The following is a 22062-nucleotide window of genomic DNA, read 5'->3' as shown; positions in this document are numbered from 1 at the left end:
AATAATTTGTACATTGCGTGTAACTTACAGTCAAGGTAAGTGTTATTTTGTTACAATAAGTTTTTTTCTTATTTTATTTTGTGTTTTTCAAAAAATTAAATTTTGTTTGTAAAGTTTGAATAAATTAAATTATTATTTTTATTGCATAAAAAAAATATTTTACAATAAATTAATTATTGTGTTATTACTTAACCAAAACTGGTAAAATTATAACAATATTTAAAACAATTATTATTATTAATTGTTGATGGTTAAATTGTACAAAATTTCTTAATGATTTGTTTTTGGCTAAAGAAATAATTAAGAGACAGAGGCGTATTGTATTACAAACAAAGTTCTAATAAGTTAGAAATTAAGTTTTTTTGGTTTATTGTTTTTGTTATACATAAATGGGAGCTAAACTGGTACAAGTGGAATCATGTACTTGTTTTCGAAGTGATTATTAATATACAAATTATAGAATGATATAACTGCTTTTTTGTAAAAGCTTTTATTGAAATTGTTAAGATACTTTAGATCAAATTAAGTTGGAACAACCTCTTGAAGTTTTTAAAATCATTTTAAGATCATGCGGCTTTAAACAAATCCAAACATTTGAAATTATATTAAACACTATAGATATCACGCTCGCTTACAAATAAGTACTTAAATAAGTCATTATAAGTAGAGACTTAAATGTTGAGCACACTGATTGCTCACCGAAGTTTTTGTTAAAATTTTTCATTGGGTTTATCGTGATGGTTTGTGCTGTTCATTTCATATGGAGCCTAAAAAGTTTAGAGAACATAAATTGGAAAGAATTATTGATTTTACCATATATCAGTCTTTTAACCGAAATTCCATTACCGCGAATTTGGTTTAAACCAAACCAACACGTGTAGTTTCCTAGGTATTAGAATAAGTGGTTCCCTTTTTCGAATCATTGCAAGGAAAGGCCGAAGAAACTTCTGATCATCACCAGTTTATAGTAACGGCACCTTTTTATCCCGATATTGCAATAACACCAAGATGAGGGTTTTTCGCCCCCGGGGGGAAACAAATTGACAAAAAACGCGTCCACTCGACAATATGAATCCCGTTCTAACCGATTCTCAATCAGCCAAAGATTATTAGCTCAACAACTGCTTTATAAACCGGAAGAACTATCAACTATAGGGCAATTAATGCCCTGACAAAGGCCCGACTATGATAGAGGAACAATACCGAATGCAATACCAGAATATGACTCCTGATATAAAAGTGTATTTTGTTATCATGACAAAACTCGGCCACATGTTGCAATACATATTAAAACAATTTTAAATTCTCTTGAGTCATGCAAGGTTCAAAAGATGAACAGTTTTTTTTTTGGCTTAAAATCCATGTTTCATTGTATTCATCAAATAAAATAATTGAAAAAAATTATAAATATTTAACTAACTTAGAATGATATGAAGATCAAAAAATTATAGTATTTAACTGACCTACAAAAATATCCAACTCACTCTTTTTTGAGAGTTCAATCTTAATTAAATTATAGATTTAAACCATAAAATATCTTTTAAGTTATTTGGTCTATGGTAAAATTTGATGAGTTAGCTACTAGTTAAAAAAACAAGCTAAATACATATCTCTACTTAATACCCCTACATCCGGCCTACAGTAACACCCATTTTCACGCAATTTATCGCACAACACTGCAAAATTCGTTTCAAGTTTTTGCGTGTTTCATATTTAATATTTTTGAAAAAAAAAAATTAAGAAAAAATTGTAACGAAAAAAAATCAAACGGAAGTATTAACTTGTCTGATTATTTGAAATAATTGTCTAATAGACAGCAAGAAAAATGAATCATAATAAAAATACATTTTTTTGTAAAACAAAAATATTACAATATAATTAATTAATATTAAAAAAAATTGAAATAAGTAAATAACAATTAAATTGAAATTAATTTTTAATAAAAAAATTTTAATGCATTAAAATTATTTCAAATAAATAATTCAATTAGCAACCATTAATAAAAAGAGATTTCTTAAGAAGAAAATTTATTTTGAGATTATTTATGAAAAAAATCTCTCACACAATGGTTTCTTTTATCATTAATGACCTTCATGGTTAGTTAGTTTTGTTTCATTTATATATTTTTTATTAGATCTCTTAGTCTACTTTAAGCTTTAATATATTTTAGTTTTTTTCATCTAAGAACTAAAACGGAAATAGTCTGTCTATTTTAATATTTTGTTTATTGAAATTTTTTTTGAAACCCAAAATATTATTGAAACTGTTTTGTGCAAATATGGTTAACAAAATTACCAATTTAAAAATCCATGTATTTTACTGTCTTTTTTAAAATTATGGGAATTTTTATTTGTGAAAACATTTGTTTTGTTAAATGTATTTAAGAAAAGTATATAATGTTTAAGGTGAAACTTATATACCCTACACAAAATTATCTACTGATGTTTTCAAAAGATGATGAAAAAATGTATAAAGGTCCGATTTAAACAAAATTTAACATATACCTAAAAAGAAAGTGTTGTGTGAAGTTAATGTTTAAAATTTAGTCTTATGTTTTAAATCTAGTCTTTAGTAAAATAAAGAAAATGATTCTAATTCTTTGTTTTAGGTTCGATTTATAAAATTGTTCTATAAATGGATTCTGCTAGATAAAAATTACAAAATTCTCGTATATATGTTTAACCTGAGGTCTCATGGACCCAAGAGGTGCGAGATTATATGTTCATAAAGTAGAACACTATAATATTGAAAATAATTCTAATTCTTCGATTGTCACGTAGATGAAACGTTTGTACAAGGCTCCGCCAGTTAAAGTACAAGCGTTTAAGCAAGTTCAATCTAATTATATTGCTTAACTTCTAACATGGTCTTTGTTGATTCCACAATAGCATAGAGACATAATCGGCGAACCGAAATACGAATTCACCATATAAGTCAAAGACAACTTCTTACTCACGGGGAACATATAAGTATAATCTAATCTCTGACTATTGTTGCCTCGTTGTTTAACTTCTGAGATACAAAAACGTCGTTTACAATCACGCAGATGGAATAATCTTGATTGATTCCATAAAAGAATCTAAAGGCGTATCGAAATACGAATCCATCAAATAAGTTAAAGACAAATTCTTACCCATAGCAAAATATTGTTTTAGATCTTGTATAATCAGAGTCTATTCTTAAGATATACCTGGACAAAGAAGGAAATTTTTATGATGTCATCCGAATAAGATTCATACGAGTATATGTGATAGGTCCAGGGGTATGATACATTCTTTAATTACACAAACTCATTTCCAACTTTTACTCCCGCAGTCACTTCTCTGTGGAGTATGTATGTTAAAATACATGGGGTTTTTTAAAAAAAAACATTCTCTTCCCTCGAGTTTGGGTTTAAACTACGTGTACCTTAAAAATATCTCGCTAATAACCGGAACAAGACAAATTCTGAAACTCTTTCCTGTTGGCTACAGGTTCCCATAACCAGAATATATGGATCTCTTGTACGATACCAGGACAAGTAAAGGCCTAGGATACATTTGAAACCAAAGGCTTATAGTCGTGACAGACTATCCTCTTTTTCTTAGATTGTAATTACACCAAAATAGCGGAAGATCATCATGATAACATGGAGCAAACAATTGAACTGTATATGAAATCACTTAGACATGGACTAAAACAATTTTATACGTAATTGAAATCTAAATTCTTCAACCTTATTATCTGCCACAGTAAAATATTGTGTAACCTTTTACAGAAATCTTTTGTTCTTATTCAATAAATATCTTTCTTTAGGATATTGCAGTATCTGCCTCTGCATCTGATGCAGCCAATGTATGACTTTGTATTGAATTGAGATTTTTTTCCAAAGCACAACACAGTGACAACAGCAATAAAAACAATAAACCAAAACACGTTAAAACCAGTTTAGAAATGTCAAAAAGTCTTCAGCCAATATATTTCATAATATTTATTTATACGGAACATTCAATATTAACAACTTTTAACTTTAGCAACGACATATCTTAACTGTATTTGTAAGCTGACTTTTGGTTATCAGACAAATTTAGTAATTTATTTAAATTTATAACTTTTATTTTCAGTTTTTTTGCAACGTCAAAAAATAAAAACAGACAATAACTAAATTACTTTTTTATAATAAAAAAAGATAAATTAACCTGCAAAATCAAAACATGTTAATCAACTTAAGTATTATGATGCCAACATTTCTTTATAGTTTTTGGGAGATAGAAAAAAAAAATTCAGTGGCCAAAAATTGCAAAAAAAAAAAATAAATTATTCATAATGTTAAAAAAAAACCAAAACATAAAAGTAAATGTTAACGAATTTACAATGACTTGTCGATTTTTTTTTCAAATATGAATGAAATCAATATCCAATAACAAAAAGTAAAAATAGTCTAGAATTTAGTTTTTAGATTACGTTTGTTTTTCAATATGAATTTTATTTCGAAATTGTGGAGGTTTTATGTGTTTTTTTGGTGATTTTTGTGTGAGTGTTTCGTGTTCATAATTGCCTACAAAAGGATTGTTAAATGTTTAAGTGGTTTAACCTGTTTTTTTTTGTTATTATTCTTTTCAGCGTTTTTCTTTTGTTAGCTTGAATATAATAACGGTTTTTGTAAGACATCTGTAAGAAAATAAAATTTAAATTCAAAACTAAACTTTATTTTAAACGAAAGCGAAACTAGTTGATCTGATTTGGTTTTGACGTAGTCTTTTTTTCATTGTTTGTGTGTGGCTTGTGATAGTTTTTATGAAAAAAATATTTTTAAATTTAACAAAATTTAAATTGTTTTTGAAGTACAAAAGTAAGTTTTTTGAATTTTTTTATATGAACTAATAATGTGCTCATCCCTCTTTTCTACAAAAGGGTTTGCAAGGGTCTAAGGGTAAATATCGGCCTATACTCTCTAATTCGGTGAGAGGAATTTGCGTCGACATTGAACACGTTATATTAGTGTTTATAAGCGAATTTCGAAATTCAAGTCATTTTATGGAGGGGAGTTTGTATGAGGATAAGGGTCAAATGTGACCTGATTATTACGAAATCGATAGTATAATTTCGATTTTTATCAAACTAGATTTTGTCGATTTTCGTTGAGCAACTAGAAGAATTAACATAAATATGTGCTCAAAAGCCCTATACGGGGCTTTACGTTAGAAATAATGGACCTATTTTAATTAAATTAAAATTATCTAGAAAATTGCATGCAATGGTTTACATGGACACATAGACTTAAATCGACTTTCAAAGTGATTCTGAGCCGAAATTTTAAAGTCACAAGTTTTAAACGGACAACTTTGACATCCATAAGAACATTTGGAGACAAAATGAGAGAGGACAGGCTATAGTGGTCATGTCACTATGGCCCGTCTTTATAATATATTTCATTTTATAAGAAAATATAAAATAAATTTTTTTTCGGAGACGCTTAAGTACCAATATATGTAAGATAATAATGGAAGAACTACACAAAGAGAAAATGAAATATACACCCCTGGTATCAAATTGACACCAAAAACATCAGTTGTCAATGTACGTACGACGACACTATGTCATCAGACAACACAACAGCTAGAAATATGTAATATTTAAAGTTGTTTGTAATAAAATTGTTTAATTTAAAACAATGTTATATTTATTGCTATATTTCATGTTGAGAGGTTCTATTAACAATGTTTCAGGTAAAAAAATTAATGTACTAATAAAATAAATATTTAATGTATTTAATAAAAAATGTGTATAAGCAAAGATTTTAATCTTTAAAGGCATTTCGATAATTAAAAAATTATTGAAGACTATAAAAGCGTTAAATTTAGGTAGATAAAATCATTGTTAAAAATTCCAATTTTTATTATGTGATTTAATAAAAAATTTGAAATAATAAATTAAGTAAAGATATTACGCCTTGATTACAAAATTCTCGTTTAGTTAGAATAAAATTTAAATAGTTTCAAATAAATATTAAATTTTATTTTATTTATGTAAGGAGTTGGTATATATCCAGCAAAAACTTCCATTGAAGAGTAAAAAGAATAAATGTTAAAATTTACTTACACAAAAGCATTTTAAGGCATTATTTTAACACATTGCAGACGAGTACATACCACACTCGCTTACAAATATGAAGTTTGGTAAGTACTTACTACGACCGCCTGCCGATAGGGCGTTAAGTAAGTAGTTTTGTTTCTGAAACAAAATAAATTTTCTACGAGGAAACTCTGAGTTACTATAACTTTCTGGTTATATTATGAAAATAACATGTTAAGGCTAAAATGTAATTATTCCCAAAATATATTATTTGTAAGTCATTACGATACTCCTTCTATGTTATACAGACGGTATGTAGTAGTCATTAAAAAGTAAATTGTTTAGTAAGTATAAGTCTCGCACGTTGTTTTCTAACATTGTTTTAACACAAACGTTAAAAAATATATTTTTTTAAACTAATAAATTGCTTACTGCTGGTCCACACTAGGAAACTTTTTTGGGAAACTTTTGATTTTGCGTGAGAGAGAAAGAGAAGGAATATTATTCATCTCTCTAGCGGTACGGAGTTTCCCGTACTCGGAAACTTGTTTTGTTATTCTTCTCATTCGTACAAAAACAAATCAATGTAATTAATACATAGTTTCTGAAATAAAAGTTTCTATGTGTGGACATTTAGGTTAGGTTTGCAGGCTGTCCCTTGCAGTTCGCATTAGGGGCACACTTGGGTCCATGTTATGATCCCTTTGTGGTACCTGAAGGACATTTAGGAAACTTCAAAAGAGAATTGAGAAAAAATTTTCTACGAAAGTTTCCTAGTGTGGACTTCCACTTACATAACTTCGAATTTTGCAGGCGTTGGTAGTAAGTACTTTCCCAACTAAGTAAAAAATAACGCATCCGATCGGAATTACCTTCCACATACTTGATCGAATAAAACTGATCGTAATTTTTGAGATAGTATCACTGAATAAGAACTATCGAACATTTGAACTATGCATATAGAACATATGCACCTTTCGATATCGAAAGGTGTTTTCGAGATGACAGTCTTTCGATCATGTATGAGGTATTTAGGTTCCAAGCCTTCTTCGGTTCTAATACTTCATAGCATTGCTTTTATATTCATAATTACCGAGTATAATACCTAATTAAAATTTTATTTTCTTTTCATTTATTTAAAATTTAAAATAATTAAAAAAACGGTATTTTTTATTGTTGCACCGGCTTAAGAGAGAACAAGGAAACCGGTTTAAAAATGTATGCTACTTTTTGTCTGAATCTGGTTTTGTGCATTTTTATTTATAATTTATGCAAAAATACAACCATAAAAAATATATATAATAATAGTTTATACTAAAAATTAAAAATAAAACAACAAGAATAAACACTGCAAAAATCACTTAGCACTTGAGTTAATTTACGTCATTTGATGCTTTTAAACTCAATTTTTAAAAGTTTTTAATAAAAAAGTTTTGCATAATGAAACAGCAAATGAACAAATAAAAAAAAAACAAGCAACGAGTACACGGCTACAAACAAACCAACTGTGAATAGTTTTGTTTTTGGTTTGTCAATATGCACAGAACTTGATAACCTTTGAAATTTAACTTGAGTTACATTTGAAATAAAACAAAAAGAAAAAATATTTATGCATATGAATATGAACATTAAAATATGAAGAAAAAAGATTGCGACCCAAAACCTAAACATATAAATAAAGAAAACCATATCAAATGGTGTGTGTTTTTTTAATTTTATTAGATGCTTCTTAGATATTTCGTATGTAGTAGACATTGACCAAGAAATTAATGTCTAACAAAATAAAATAAATAAAAAGTGTAATAAAATTTTTTAAATAAAACTTAATAAATCAAAATATTATACAGTATTATTTTTAATATTGTAGAAGATAAAACAAGATTTTGCAATCAATAGATTGAAACAAAGGGAAATTAAGAATAAATAACCTTTATATGTATTTAAAATTAAGATTTATTTGGTAAAAGAGGAAATTTGTTAAATATTTTATAAAATATTGTTTCAAATGGTGTTAAGGTTCTTGCAAATTGTCTTAATGTTTAATGAAAGAAGTGTGATTCCTTTTTAAAATGTATCTATCTATTAGTCTATAAGAAATTTAAATATGAAACAAAAAAATTTATAGAATTTTTATAAAAAATGTATCGAAAATATTTTATAGGATGAAAACTTATTAAAAATTATCTATAAAAAGAAAATTTGTCGGAAATGATCTGTCAAGACAATACTTCTCAAAAATGTGCTATAAAGAAAAAATTTTAAAATTTTCCATAAAAATAGAATTTATCATTCATTTTTAATAAAGAGAAAATTAATCGAACTATAGACTAGTCTATATTCTAGTCAAAAATCTTCTATAGATATAAAATTAAATTTTTTTTTAAAAAATAAACTTTATCAAACATAAAGAGAAAATTAATCGAACTATCGAACTATAGACTAGACTATAGACTAGACTATAGACTAGACTATAGACTAGACTATAGACTAGACTATAGACTAGACTATAGACTAGACTATAGACTAGACTATAGACTAGACTATAGACTAGACTATAGACTAGACTATAGACTAGACTATAGACTAGACTAGACTATAGACTAGACTATAGACTAGACTATAGACTAGACTAGACTATAGACTAGACTATAGACTCGACTATAGACTGGACTATAGACTAGACTATAGACTACACAAGATGGAATAAATCTGAAAATGTTCAAATATTTTTAAATAAAATCTAATAAACTGTTGAAATAACAAATATTTCTTAACTTAATACAGAAAAAAAGAGTTTTTGGTTTCTTAACAAAAATTCCCACCACAATTCTTATATTTTTCATAACATTTATTTCTGTTAATGATAATTTTGTTTCATAAGCTTGTGGCTATTTAAGTATCATGTTCTATTGTCGGTTTAAAAAGATGAAATTTGTTGCAGTTATTAACTAGTGCCAGTTTATTCTTGGAATTTAAAAAAAAAAAAAACATTCAAAACAACCAACTTTAATACAAAGTGCAATTTTGTAATTGCCTGAGTGGCTTGTGTGTTTGTATGCTTTGAAACCAGCATTTAATTAAAATTGCTGTTAAAGGTGTATTAACCTGCTTTAAGAACCTCGTTTTGATTAAAGTCATGAGAATTTTTGTTTGTTACGAAAATTGTTACTGCTGTTAACATTTACATATAGACGACTGCTAAGCAAACAAATGGAAAAAAATATAAATACAACTTATTTATAAAAATTTTGTAATACTTGTGCTTTAAAGTTTTTTTCTTTTAATTTCATATAACCGGTCAAATTTGTAACACAAACAAACTCTCACTAAGCCACTTTTAGCAAGCCAGTACCAAAAACGATAGGAAAATGTTTAAATAATAATAAAAAATGTTAAAGGAAATAGTAGTGGATAGAAAATAACAAAAAAAAAAATAAAATAAGAAAAAATGAAAAAATGAAAGTAATTTAATTATAGACATTTACATACTCATACACACTTACTTGCATGCAACTAGTGCAGACAATTCAGCAATTATATTTTTAATTTTTGTAAATTATAAATATAATCGAACTACGTAGTTAAAGTTTGAGATTGACAATTATTTGTGTGGGTTTTAATATGTGTTATAAAATTGTTATTAGTTAAATGTTATTAACACTTTGAGATTTGTTATGTTTAGAGAAATTGTTTGACATAAAGATATTAAAAATTCCTACAATAAACCATAAATAACTTTATTAAGCATTTATGAATATTGGGGTAAGTCTTTATATGAATTTTAAATTTTTTTGATTACAATACTTTTTATGTGTAATTGTGCAATAACCAATTGCAATTGTTTGTAATTGTTATTAAAGTTTAACCATTACAATTACAATTGTAATTTAGATGTTACTAATCACAGAAATTGTAATTGGAAAAACTTTAATTATTATTTTGCTGATTTTAAATAGCGATCTTCTCGAAAGCATGTCTAACTGAATTGTTGAAGATTCAGATCTCGCCGATATCTGGGGACCTCTAAAAACTGATTTCAACAGACAGACAGATAGACAGACGGACAGACAGACGGACATGGCTTAATCGACTGGGCTATCTATATGGATCCAGTATAAATATATACTTTATAGGGTCGGAAAATTATATTATAGAAATTACAAACGGAATGACAAACTTATATATACCCTTCTAACGAAGGTGAAGGGTATAAAAGCATCACTAAAGTTTACAACCACGCAGCTGGGATGGCCTCTGTTGATTCGGCAAAAGCACCTAGAGACGTAACCGAAGGAACCTCAACCAACTGACCTGCCAGGACAAAAGATTATGCGGTGCTCTGGTTTGACCTTTTTCCAATCTATGCAAGGACTAAGTCAGGCAGTAGACTGTAGCCAATTTATTAGTACCAGCCAGACTAGAGGTATTGGCCACCACTTTACTCCGCGGGATTGCAATAACACCAAGGTGGAGGCTTCACCAAGGTAACATGCCCCCGGGGGGTTTTTCAAGAATTTGTTATGAATTGTCAAATTCTCTTAAAACTTGCGTTCTGTAGCGTACGCACAAGTTTTACATTGGCACACAGACTGGCGGACATAGCTAAATCGATTCTGAGGCATTTTTGTATTTTACAATATGATTAAAATGTTTCTGTAATTAGGAAATAGACCTAAATAAAGAAAAAATTCCTGAATAGCTAATTAAACGAAAATGTAATAAAAATTTTCAAAAGATAACAAAAGATGCTGCATAATTATTGTAAATAAACTTTTGAGATATTTTTCCAGTCAACAAAAGAAGTGATTTTAATAATCCCCATTGAATAAAAGAAAATATACATAACAATTACAAACAATTTCACACATTTAATGACATTTTTGAAATCTTTTGTAAAACTATTTAAATGCACAAAAATTCCAATAAATTTTTATATTATTTAATCATAACTTTTTTATATAAAAAGCCAAATAAAAAATATATATATATATACAAAACTTTAAAATGACTTAGTCAGCTGTCACCACGTGATTCATAATGGAAACAAAAACATGACCAGACCAAAGCAAACCATATTTCCATAAATAAAACGTCATTCCAAAGCTTATGTGGATATTGATATCCATATCTATGTTAAATAAAAATGAGCTAATAATTTCATATATTCCCGCTGTCAAACTCAACACAATTAACATAATTAATGACAAGAATATTTGTTTTTACTTTAAAACTGATTTTATGAAAAAAAAAAGTTTCTAACAGTAGTACGGGTAATATTTTCAATATGAGATCAACTTGAAAATAAAAGTGAATTTTTTCGTATCGTAAACATGTGGTATTTAAGTTTCCATTTAGAGAAAGTTGTTTTTTATTTTGTAAATTTAGTTTGTGTTGTTGTTGTTTTGGTATAAGTACCAAAAAAATATTGTGCTGGTTAAACGCACAAAAAAAGAGTCAATAATTTTTAAAACGCTTTAAGATATTCGTCATCTTTTACTTAGTTGCGGTGTGTGTCTAGAGGTATGATTAAGAAACAAAGAAATATTAACAACAACCAGAAGAAGAAACTAAATTATGAACTATCATAAAGATGGTCAAATGTTGATAAATAATTATAATTTTTTTTCACGACAACAAAAGAAAAAGAAATTGAATTAAAAAAACCTTAACCATAATTTGTATTAAATTCTCTACAACTGGCCGGCATAAATAATTAATGAATGAAATAGAGAGGGTCATTGCTTTTTTTTCTTCACTTATATGGTGAGAAAAGATAAAAAAGAGGAAGCTCATAAAATGTTAAAAAAAAACTTCCAACATTTAGAAGCTACAAGCAAAAAAAGAAAGCTTAAATCATTATAAACTACTTTAAGTGACAAGTTTGATTTTATGAAATCTATTCTTTAACAAATTTCTCAGCGTTTTATTTTAAAAGAATTTATTAAATTACATCAGTTAATACTACAAAACTTTTGTTAGAAAGTTAAACTAATTATAATAAAATGTAACTAATTTTGTGGGTTTAGTTTATTTGTAGTAACCAAAAATAGGCTTTTGAATAAATTTGTTAAGCATCAGCAGTATTCTTTGTATTTCTAATTTAAAAAATAAATTCTTCGGTTTAATGTGTTGAATATAGTCACAGTCATTTTGTTTGTGTTGTGAAAAGTCTAAAGTTTTCAAACAATTTGCATAAAAATGTTAATAATTTGTTTTTCTACATAAATCATGTGCTTAATGTTGTGTTCACGAATAAATTCTAAATTTGTAAATTAGTTATGTGAATAATTTTTTATTTTATTTTATTTCTACTGTTGGGAAATTCTGAATAAACAAATGAATTTATTGTTTTGTGTGTAATATTTTCAGAAAATTAATATAAAGTTTTTGTTTTAAGTCTTTCGTTTGGCGCGTTTATTAAAAAGATAATTATGTGGAGTAGTGGGGTGTTTCTTTTTATTGTATTGATCAATATAAAACTTTGAAATATAAATCTTTAGAAAATTTAAACTTGAGTCCAAATTTAATTTTTTTTGAAAATACTAAGAGATTTACAACCAATTTGTTTACTATAAATATTATTTCACAATCGTTCGGCAGTACCCAAATACCCATTTAACCTACTGCACCGACTGTTCAGGTGACTAGCTATTTAAAAATGTACTAGTCCTACGAGGAAGTTAATGGCCATCCCATAAATTACGAAGAGACAGACAAAAAGATTAAGTTTGTGTCCAATTTCACGCCTATAAAGAGGACAAAGAAAAATACATCCGTGACGAAAGTCGAAATGGAATCAATTAGATGGTTAGACGTTAGTGGAATGAATTGTATTTTTTGGATGCATTAAATCTTTGCCGAACTACTAGGATCTCCTAATTAATAAACCACATCTCAGTAGTATTTTTTTTAAACATTTTAAATAATTATGAAAAAGTTTAATTAATCATACTTTTTTTTAACTAATGATATTAAAAACAGAAAGATACAAAATGGAGAAAAAAAACAAAACAAAATAAAAATATGAAACAATTGCCCAATACATTTAAAATATATTTCTCAAAACGCTTTAAGCCATTTACTTACCACAGTGGCATACATTTTAGTTTAGTTTAATAACCAACTACAGATGTAGACGTCTTAATAGTTGTTTTACTATTAAATTTCATAAATATTAATAACAATAACAATAAATAAAAAAATTGTTTAAAACAAACTCTACTTAAGTATAAAAACAAAAGAAAAAAACTGGTCTAAACGTGACATCATGTAAAAGTAGTTAAAAAAAATAGTTAAAAAAAATTTGTTTTTTTTTTTCATTTAATGGAACAATAATTTAAAGTAACAGTTGAATGATCTTATGACCTGTGCTACTACTTCACTACTACTACTGCTAAGTGGAATTATTATTAAAAAAACATTTAGATGACACACTTTATTTAGACAACAATGTAGGAAATTTTTAAGAAAAATATACATCTTTAAACATATAATTTTGTAATTAACATAAAAAACAAATATTTCGAAATAAACTTTCCAAAGAACAATTTCTTTTATTTAAACAAGATTTGTTTTTTTTTTAATCTCGAATACAAATTTCATTAAGTTGTCGAGTTTTTTTCTTAATTTTATTACAAAATGGGGATCAAAAAGTTCACTACAAATTATATTGTAAAACTTAATGTGTTAGGTTTTTTTGAAGGTTTCTGTTTTTACATCTAAAGTGATTGGCATTTGTTTAACTTTGAGGCTTTTTTTCTTACGTCTAAGCCCCAAATGATAAGGTTTAATTAAATTAATGACGAAATGAAAGTTTTGTTTTTTTTTTGTGTTCAATATATTGAATGTATTTGGTAGTTGTTGTTGTTGTCGGTATTGGTAAATATTGTTAAGACCTGCATACAAATGCACAAACATCAGCAAACATTACTCTAACAAATACAAATAAAGTGTTCCAATGTTTCAATTTAACTTTGCACTTGAATTGATGTGTGTTCAAGGTACATTGTTAGAATTACAATTAGGTTTGTATTTGTTTTCTTTGAAATATTGAATAAACAAGACCCACAAATAGTTTATTAGTCTACAGGTATTTCTGAAGAGGTCATCATAACAAAGCTATAAATTTATTTGAATTTATTAATAATTATATTGTTTGTTTATTAAATTAAAATAGGCAACTGGTAGAGAATTATTAACAAAATTTTAATTACAGATATTTGGTTTAAAAAGAAATAAAATTTTATGCTTTAGAATAAATTGTTATATGGCAAAACTTTCTCAATAGTTCATAGAAAGCCTATTTGTGTTGAAATATTAATTTATAGAAATTTTATATATAATATAAAAACGTGTTAATATTTATTTTTTTATATTACTGAATGTCTTGGTTTGAATAATATAGAAACCTATTAATCATATTGTAGTGTTTCAATGTTAGATTTATGAATAATTTATATATTTGTTTACATTTTTTGGAAATATCATAATTTTCTTTACTAAAAAAACTTTAAGGTCTATATCTGTCAATCAAGCGAAAAGGAATAATATTATGGTGGATAAGTAAGAGTACTTCGAATCTTATATACCCTTTATCATTAGGTCAATTTTAAATCAATCCTCATAAAAAAGAGAAAATTTGGTTGTGTTTATGTCGAATTTTATTTCTTTAATCGTATTTTTAATACAGTTATAGCTTTTGCCTCCGGAAAAACGACAACATAGACCGATATTGCTCATTTTCAAAACCTAACAAACCCCTCTAGATCTTTACGTTCTGACTCTAGTGTGCTTTCAACAAACAGATTGGCAGGCAGATAGACAGACAGATGGATAGACATGGCTAGATCGTCTTGGAATTTAATAAGGACCGAGAACAGGCGCAGATCCACTGGGAAAAAGGAAGTGGGTGGTTTCCCTTTTCCCGGTGAATAACGAAATTAAAAAGGAAAAAAGAAAAGTGAAAAAAAAAACAAAAGTAAACCCCTCTCCCCCCAATCACTCGAACTGGATCCGCGCCTAACCCAGAATATATACTTTTGAGGATCTATGACCACTATAAACGGAATGACAAAATCAATCATTCTACTCCCCATTGTTGATGGTAGGTATAAAAAAAGAACCTTTTTATAGTGGTTAACTATTGGCATATCCTCATAAATTTTGGTAGTTTTAGATAGTGTGAAAGAGGATTTAAATACATCAAATTCGAAAAAATACTCCTAGTAGCAAGTCCATTTTGTACTGTCAATCGAATATGCGTAAAGAACTCTATTGAAAACAAAAAAAAAAAAAATTTAATGTAAATTACTTCAACATAAAAAGCAGCACATTCTTTACCCACACTTTTGTGTAAACACAAGAAATATTTTGAGACATTCCCTAAGACGACACACTTGTATGTGTCGGTACCGTCATGTTGGGCTCAAGAAAAAAGGCATAAATAGTGTTAGCATCACTATGAATACTAAATAAATAATAATTCATTTATATAGTAGTTGCTAGAGTCTCTAGTTTTGTGATGTCTTGAATATTTGTTTAACACACCAAACGTTTTTTGACTTTAAATGATGACACAATTTCATCAACAATAAAACATAAAATACATATACATATGCATATATAAATACAACAACAAGTTTTTCTTTATAAAACATATGACACTAATTGAATTATCACGTTTTCAAGAGAATTAACCTGAAACCAAAAATACAAACGCAATTTTGCATATGAGTTTCCTTATGGTTTGGGAAAGAGATGCAAACAGTTTTTGATGACAAGAAATTATATGAATATGTAAAATTTCAAACTGATTGACATTATCCGTAATACCAGAGATAGAAAAAAAAACTTCCTTATTTTCACTTTTTGTTTATCTACTGTGCATACCATCAGCCACCGCACTTAAAATATGTAATTTACCTAACATGTAACCACTTCCTTGGAAAATTACATCTATATGTATGTACTTACATGAGTAGTAAGATACAAAGATACTTCATTGTATAGTTAATATTAAATTTCAGTTTGTAACATTTGTCTTATTTTATATTTACACAGAAAAAAAAATTCATTATCAATATTATAAACTGTTTTCATTGACTAAAGTTAATAATATTTAAGAATAATTTCATAAATAATAGTATATTTTTCATAATTATTTATTTTTTATTTATCTTAAAAAATCGCTGTGATATAGATGAACTATAGAATCGGATTAATAATTTAATGAAATATTGAAGAAATTTATGAACATTTCTTATTCCGAATGAACATTTTTTGGTAAAAAGTTGATTCATACTATTTGTTAAAAAATTCATTCCTGTAATGAATAATTTTTTTCTGTGTATGTTCGCAAAGCAAATCCCATGCTTTTTGTTAGTTAATTTACTTATAAAATTAGTAACTATACAACAACAAAAATAAAAGACAATGTCTGTTATGTTTACAACCTTTATAGTGAACTTTATACAGATTTTGTTGGTACCCATATAGTGACATTTTATCAGTTGAACATCAAACATATAACTATTTTGTGTAAACGACTATAAATTTGTTTGAAATTTGTTGTTGATGATTTTTAACCCAGATTTGTGAAAGTTTGGGCTCGTTAAGGATTTCAATGAAATATTTATACTCTACACTTTGTATTATGAGCTCTCTTAAAATGGGAAATATCGACTAAATTTTTTCGAATAAGTCATGTTTGTTCGTCTCTTTGTCCTTCTTATAATAAAACTAGATCTGAATTGTTTCTGAGTGTCATTTCAACTCCGATCTATAGTGTTTGCACAAGGATTAAATGGACATACAGATAGAGAGCTATAACTCAATCGACTTTGGATATTCAGATGGAGGGGTAAAACTCAATCGACTTTGCAGTTTGTTATATTTTTAGGTGTAAGACCAGTATTTTTTTAGTGTTTCAAACATCATATACACTCCCCATATAGATTTGTAGGGTATAATCGTAACTGTATTTTCTAAATTTTTTTACTTTTAAGTTTAAAATCAGATATTTATTTAAAATTTTTAATCGTTTAATCACTTGATTTGATAGTTATTTATGATCCTAAAATTTACAGTTATATTACACAATTGAAAGCTTAGTAATTAAAGAGTTAACACTATTTTTCAATTATAAAGTTAAAATATTAAAATTTCCATTCACATAAAAAAAATAATTTATTCAATTAATAGTTTCATTACATGTAATGCAGAATAATCAAACTATTTCATTTTTAAAATTTCAATTACTTTATTCATCGAACTTTTGCATTGCAAACTATTTATTTACATGTTTTTAATTAATGTTTTATATTTAATATCTTAAGCCATTAATTAAAAAAACTAAATTTCCCATATTCTATGGTAAAAAGAATAGAAATGTATGGCCCCCTACATCTCTAAATGATCGACATTTTTCTTTAAACATAATTTTCAAATCGCAAATGTTACAATTGATTGGCTGATATGGTGAATTATTGTACTTTTTTCCTCTATTTGTTACAATTTCTATAGAAATGTAAACATTTCTTTTATTTTTAACAAAATGTAAGTTATTTGTTTAATTTTTTGTAACATTTCTTTAATCTCTAAATAAATATTCCAAATGAAAGTGATTTAATTTATTATGTCGCTACAACAATAATTGCTGTAAATTGTTATATTATTAACATGGTTATGTATTTGTCAATATTTATTGAAAAATAAAGTAAATAGCAAATAACATAGATAATAAAACTTCCTGTCTTATTAGACGTTTAATATTACATGTCGTAGTGGTTAGATAAATATTTATGTATGTATATTTGAGATTTTTCATTTAGCTTGAGAAAATTATAGGTTTTTGACATGAAACACAACAATAATAGATAATTAGTTAATCAATTGTTTAACAATTTGTATGCCGTTAAATAAGAAAATAAACTGTATTATTTTGTTGTTTTTTTCTTTTGCTGTCTGTCAAATGTTGTCTTAAGTAGGTGTAATGGTTTATGAAAGTTGTTTCTACGGTTGTGACGACTTTTTTCTGGTATGATGTAAAATATTATTAGAAAAAAAAGTAGAGTGATTATAGTTAAAATATTATTTCCGTTTTTGTTAATGTTAAATTATTATGTATTTTTCAGGTTAAAATAATTTACATGAAACAAGTTTTGTAGATATTTAAATAAAAATAAAGTCCTTGAAACGCTTTTAAAAGTTCCTCAGTTTGTAATCAAAACTAGCTTAAATCTAAAAAATATTTTTTTTGGTATGACAAAGAAATAATCCAAAAATCGGCTCATATGTAGCTTTGTCCATCCGTCCGTCCGACTAAATATTCAAGTTTTCAAGATAATTGCATGAAATTTATCATATACGTTGCTTTTGAGCCAAAGATAAAGTCTTTAAATAAAAGTTTGACATAAGACTAAAATACCTTAAAAAAAATATCAATGTGAAGTCAAAATATTAATAAATTTTTTTAATTTTTAAGGATTTAATTAATAATTCTTTCTTTCCTGGTTATACCTTATGTAAAAATGATTTGTTTCTGATATTTTCATGGATTTTTGAGCTTTTCTAAACTATTTGTAGGTTTTTTTTTTATAGAAAAGGCAATATTCAGTGACTGAGGGCATAAATGTTGGGAATCAGTTGCCCACCCTAAGGTTGAAAAATACCAGCGTTTTTATAATACCGATAAAGTTCAAATCCTTTTTGCAAAAGTTAAGCATAAATAGTTAGAGATATTTTTTTCCCTTTTAACAAATTTGCTATCAACCCCGAAATAACTTCGATAGAGCGCGTGCAAATATTTCAAAACACTTTTTACAATATTTCATTAACTCCCAAATAACGACATGCTTGTGTCTTAAGTCTTTTGTTTTTTTTCAATTTAAAACACTTAACTAAGTATGAGTGTAAACAAATCCCATTTAAATTGATATTGTTTAACAAACGTTTAATAAACATATTATTAAATTTAAGATTAAAAAAAACTAAACTACATCTAATGGTGTTGTGAATTTATGTTTGTTAGAAAAAACACTAAAATATGAAAGTGCAACTAGGCGTAAAATATTTACAAGAAATATTAAAAAAGTTAAAAAAAAAAACATATAAAAAACTCAAGCATGTAAATATGTATGAAAATACCTTTCATAAAGAAACATTAAAGAAATAAGTTAAACAAATCTTTCAAAACATATAAAGAAAAGGTGTACGACTTACAGTCACTTAGACAGTCAGTCAGTCAGTCAGTCAGTCAGTCAGTCAGTCAGTCAGTCAGTCAGTCAGACAGTCACTCACGTGTTTTGACGTTGGATTATATTCGTACAAAAAGGTAAACAAACATAAAGTAATTTTTCTTCATTAATCTATCTATATAAGGTTAGAGTTATTATTACCATAAAAGTGTTACACATTACTAACATCATTATCATTGCTATTACTATTACATCATTTCTTTTAGTTTTGGTGTATTTGGGCAAAACAAAGCTAAATAAACAAAAAATATGTAATTATGACATACAAAGTCATAAGAGGAGAAAAATAAAACAATTTGTTTGTGAAAAATATTTGGAATTCATGCATAAATTAGACCAAATATGAGACAAAAAACATATTAAATTTATAACTTTTAAATAATTTATTTAAATGATTTTTTTGACAAGAATTAATAATAAACATTATTGTTAATTTCTTAAAATTGCATGTTTTTATTTTTCTTCATTTGATGTATTATTTACAACAATAACTGCATTTATTTTATAAACCACACCTAATTGCTGTGTACTAGTTTCTTTATTTGTGTATTTTGTTATTCGGTTTTTAATTTTTTTTTTTGCATAATCACAATACCATAAACATTTTATTTAAAATAAAAAAAATAAAAATAGTTAAAAAGAGAACAATGACCCCACCTGCTTGTAATATTTAAGTTAAATTTATATATAAATAAAATAAATATTTAAAAAAATTGTTTAACATGAAAACGTGTTTAAAATTGGAATTCAATAAATTGGTTAATAGAAAACTAAATAAAAATCCCATTCATACACAGCCATCCATCCATCCATCCAACCAACAAACTATCTATCTAACGTTTTAACGGTTTTGTTATTTAACACCAAAGCCTTGATAAGAGTTAGCAAAAATTGTATATTTGTATTGCAATACAGTTAATTTTGTATGTATATATAGGGCTTGAAAAAATAAAATCATATTTTGATTCAAGTCAGTATATTAGATGCCCTACAATGTTATACTTTTAGTACTTTTAACAGACATCATTATATCTGGCGATTTAGGAAATAATAATTCTAGTATTTGTGCTATTATGAAGTAGTACTCCCGTCTTGAGTAAATACATTTGTCATTCATTTCCTTATAGATAGTGGAATTGATGAGGCATCGACCATCTATGTATATGTCTGTCTGTCTGTTTGTGTGTGTCTGCTGAAATTAATTTTCTAAAGACTTTTGGGGATAAACATTTTCAATTGTATTTTTTATAAGTTTGTATCTCTTAAATTAAAATTTAATAGATGATAAACAACCCATGAAAATATTGTCAAAAAATAAGAAAATTTTCTCATTACGTACTCAGCAAAAACATGTTAATGGGTTGTACTTACTTAAGAACTTATATTTCAATGACTGCTACATACAGCTTGCAATACTTAGAAGGATAAATTTTTTACTTACTTCTTTTTACTTAAAAAAATAAATATAATTATTAAAAACATTTACAAGTGTTTAACTTAATTTAATAATTAAGAAAAATTAAAAAAAAATATATACATATATTAAAATATGAAAAAAATTGCAAAATTTTAATTAAAAAAATGTTAAATTTAAAATAAAATTGTTAATCTTTTTTAAATTAAAAAAAATATTCAAATATTTAAAAATTGCAAAATTTAAAGCTTTTTATTAAAAAAAAATTCATAATTAAATTTAAATTTTTTAAAATACAATTAATTAAGATTCGGCAGAGGAGAGTATATCACTAGTAGTTAAATTTGTAATTTTTTCTATATTTTGGAAATGATTTAACGAATTAAGATGGACAGATTCTAAACTATTTCTGATTGAATTGAAATCAGTAATATTCAAATTATAGGTTTTCTTTTTTAGGCGATTTCATGTCGAAAACAAAAAAATGGACAGACGTATCAGTTAAAAAATTATTAATGACTTGAAAAAAACAAGACACTTGTGTATTTCAATGTGTTATAAATGAAAGACAAAATCAATACACAATTTCAGTTTTATAATAAAAATATTGCAGAGGGAATTTTCTAATGAATCATACACAATGAATTTATTTATAAATGTAAACTTTATAAATCTATCAAAACGATAGTTAAAAGTTTTTGAATAAATTTTATAACTGAAAATGTTAAAAATAAATCTAATATAAATTGCTTTATAAAACCTACAATTACACATAAATGATTGACTTGGAAGAAAAGCTCTATAAACAAAACTGTTCAATTCAAAGTGTTGAAATAAATAAACTGTATTTCCTTATGGCTTTAATAAAATCGACTTTAATAAATTTTATACATGTAGGCATATATTTAAGCTATTAGCCAAAAAATAAATTTAATGAAAGAAAAAAATCCATCAACGAAATAAACACCAACACTTGTTGCTTAATATCTTCAAAGGATAATGAATAATTTATAAAAATGTCTATTATTTATAAGAAATAAAATTGAAATTTAATGCAAATTAAATGCAGGTGTATTCTATTTATTTCAAGGCGTGGAAAAAACTATTAAATATATAAACATTATAATAATTATAAGTAAAAGACATAAAAAGCATAAACAAATTCTAAAAAACTAAATTTAAAACTATAATAATGCAAAAAATTAAGTCATAAAATTTTAATTGTTCATAACCACAAAAAGTCATCTCAAATAATATAAAAATTATTTTCTCTTTTTATTTCTATAATAACAATTTTTCTTAAACAACATTAAATACATATCTTGCTTAAGTTAAAAAAAA

At 26.1% G+C, this 22062-nt stretch overlaps 2 protein-coding genes across 2 annotated transcripts in view; one reads left to right on the top strand and one right to left on the bottom strand.

Moving 5' to 3' along the window:
• Window positions 1-22062, bottom strand: part of LOC111683200 (alpha-protein kinase 1) — an 80282-nt gene that overhangs the window by 43367 nt on the left and 14853 nt on the right. The window lies entirely within an intron of this gene.
• LOC111683199 (sushi, von Willebrand factor type A, EGF and pentraxin domain-containing protein 1) overlaps window positions 1-22062 on the top strand; it is a 38530-nt gene that overhangs the window by 4652 nt on the left and 11816 nt on the right. Inside the window, exon 2 of the mRNA XM_023445249.2 lies at window positions 1-35. This exon is cut by the window's left edge and continues 336 nt beyond it. Within this exon, the coding sequence (XP_023301017.1) occupies window positions 1-35 (35 nt within the window). The remainder of the gene's footprint in view (window positions 36-22062) is intronic.

Source organism: Lucilia cuprina, chromosome 3, assembly GCF_022045245.1.
Source record: "Lucilia cuprina isolate Lc7/37 chromosome 3, ASM2204524v1, whole genome shotgun sequence".
NCBI lineage: Eukaryota > Metazoa > Arthropoda > Insecta > Diptera > Calliphoridae > Lucilia > Lucilia cuprina.
This window is presented reverse-complemented; position numbering and strand designations above follow the sequence as displayed.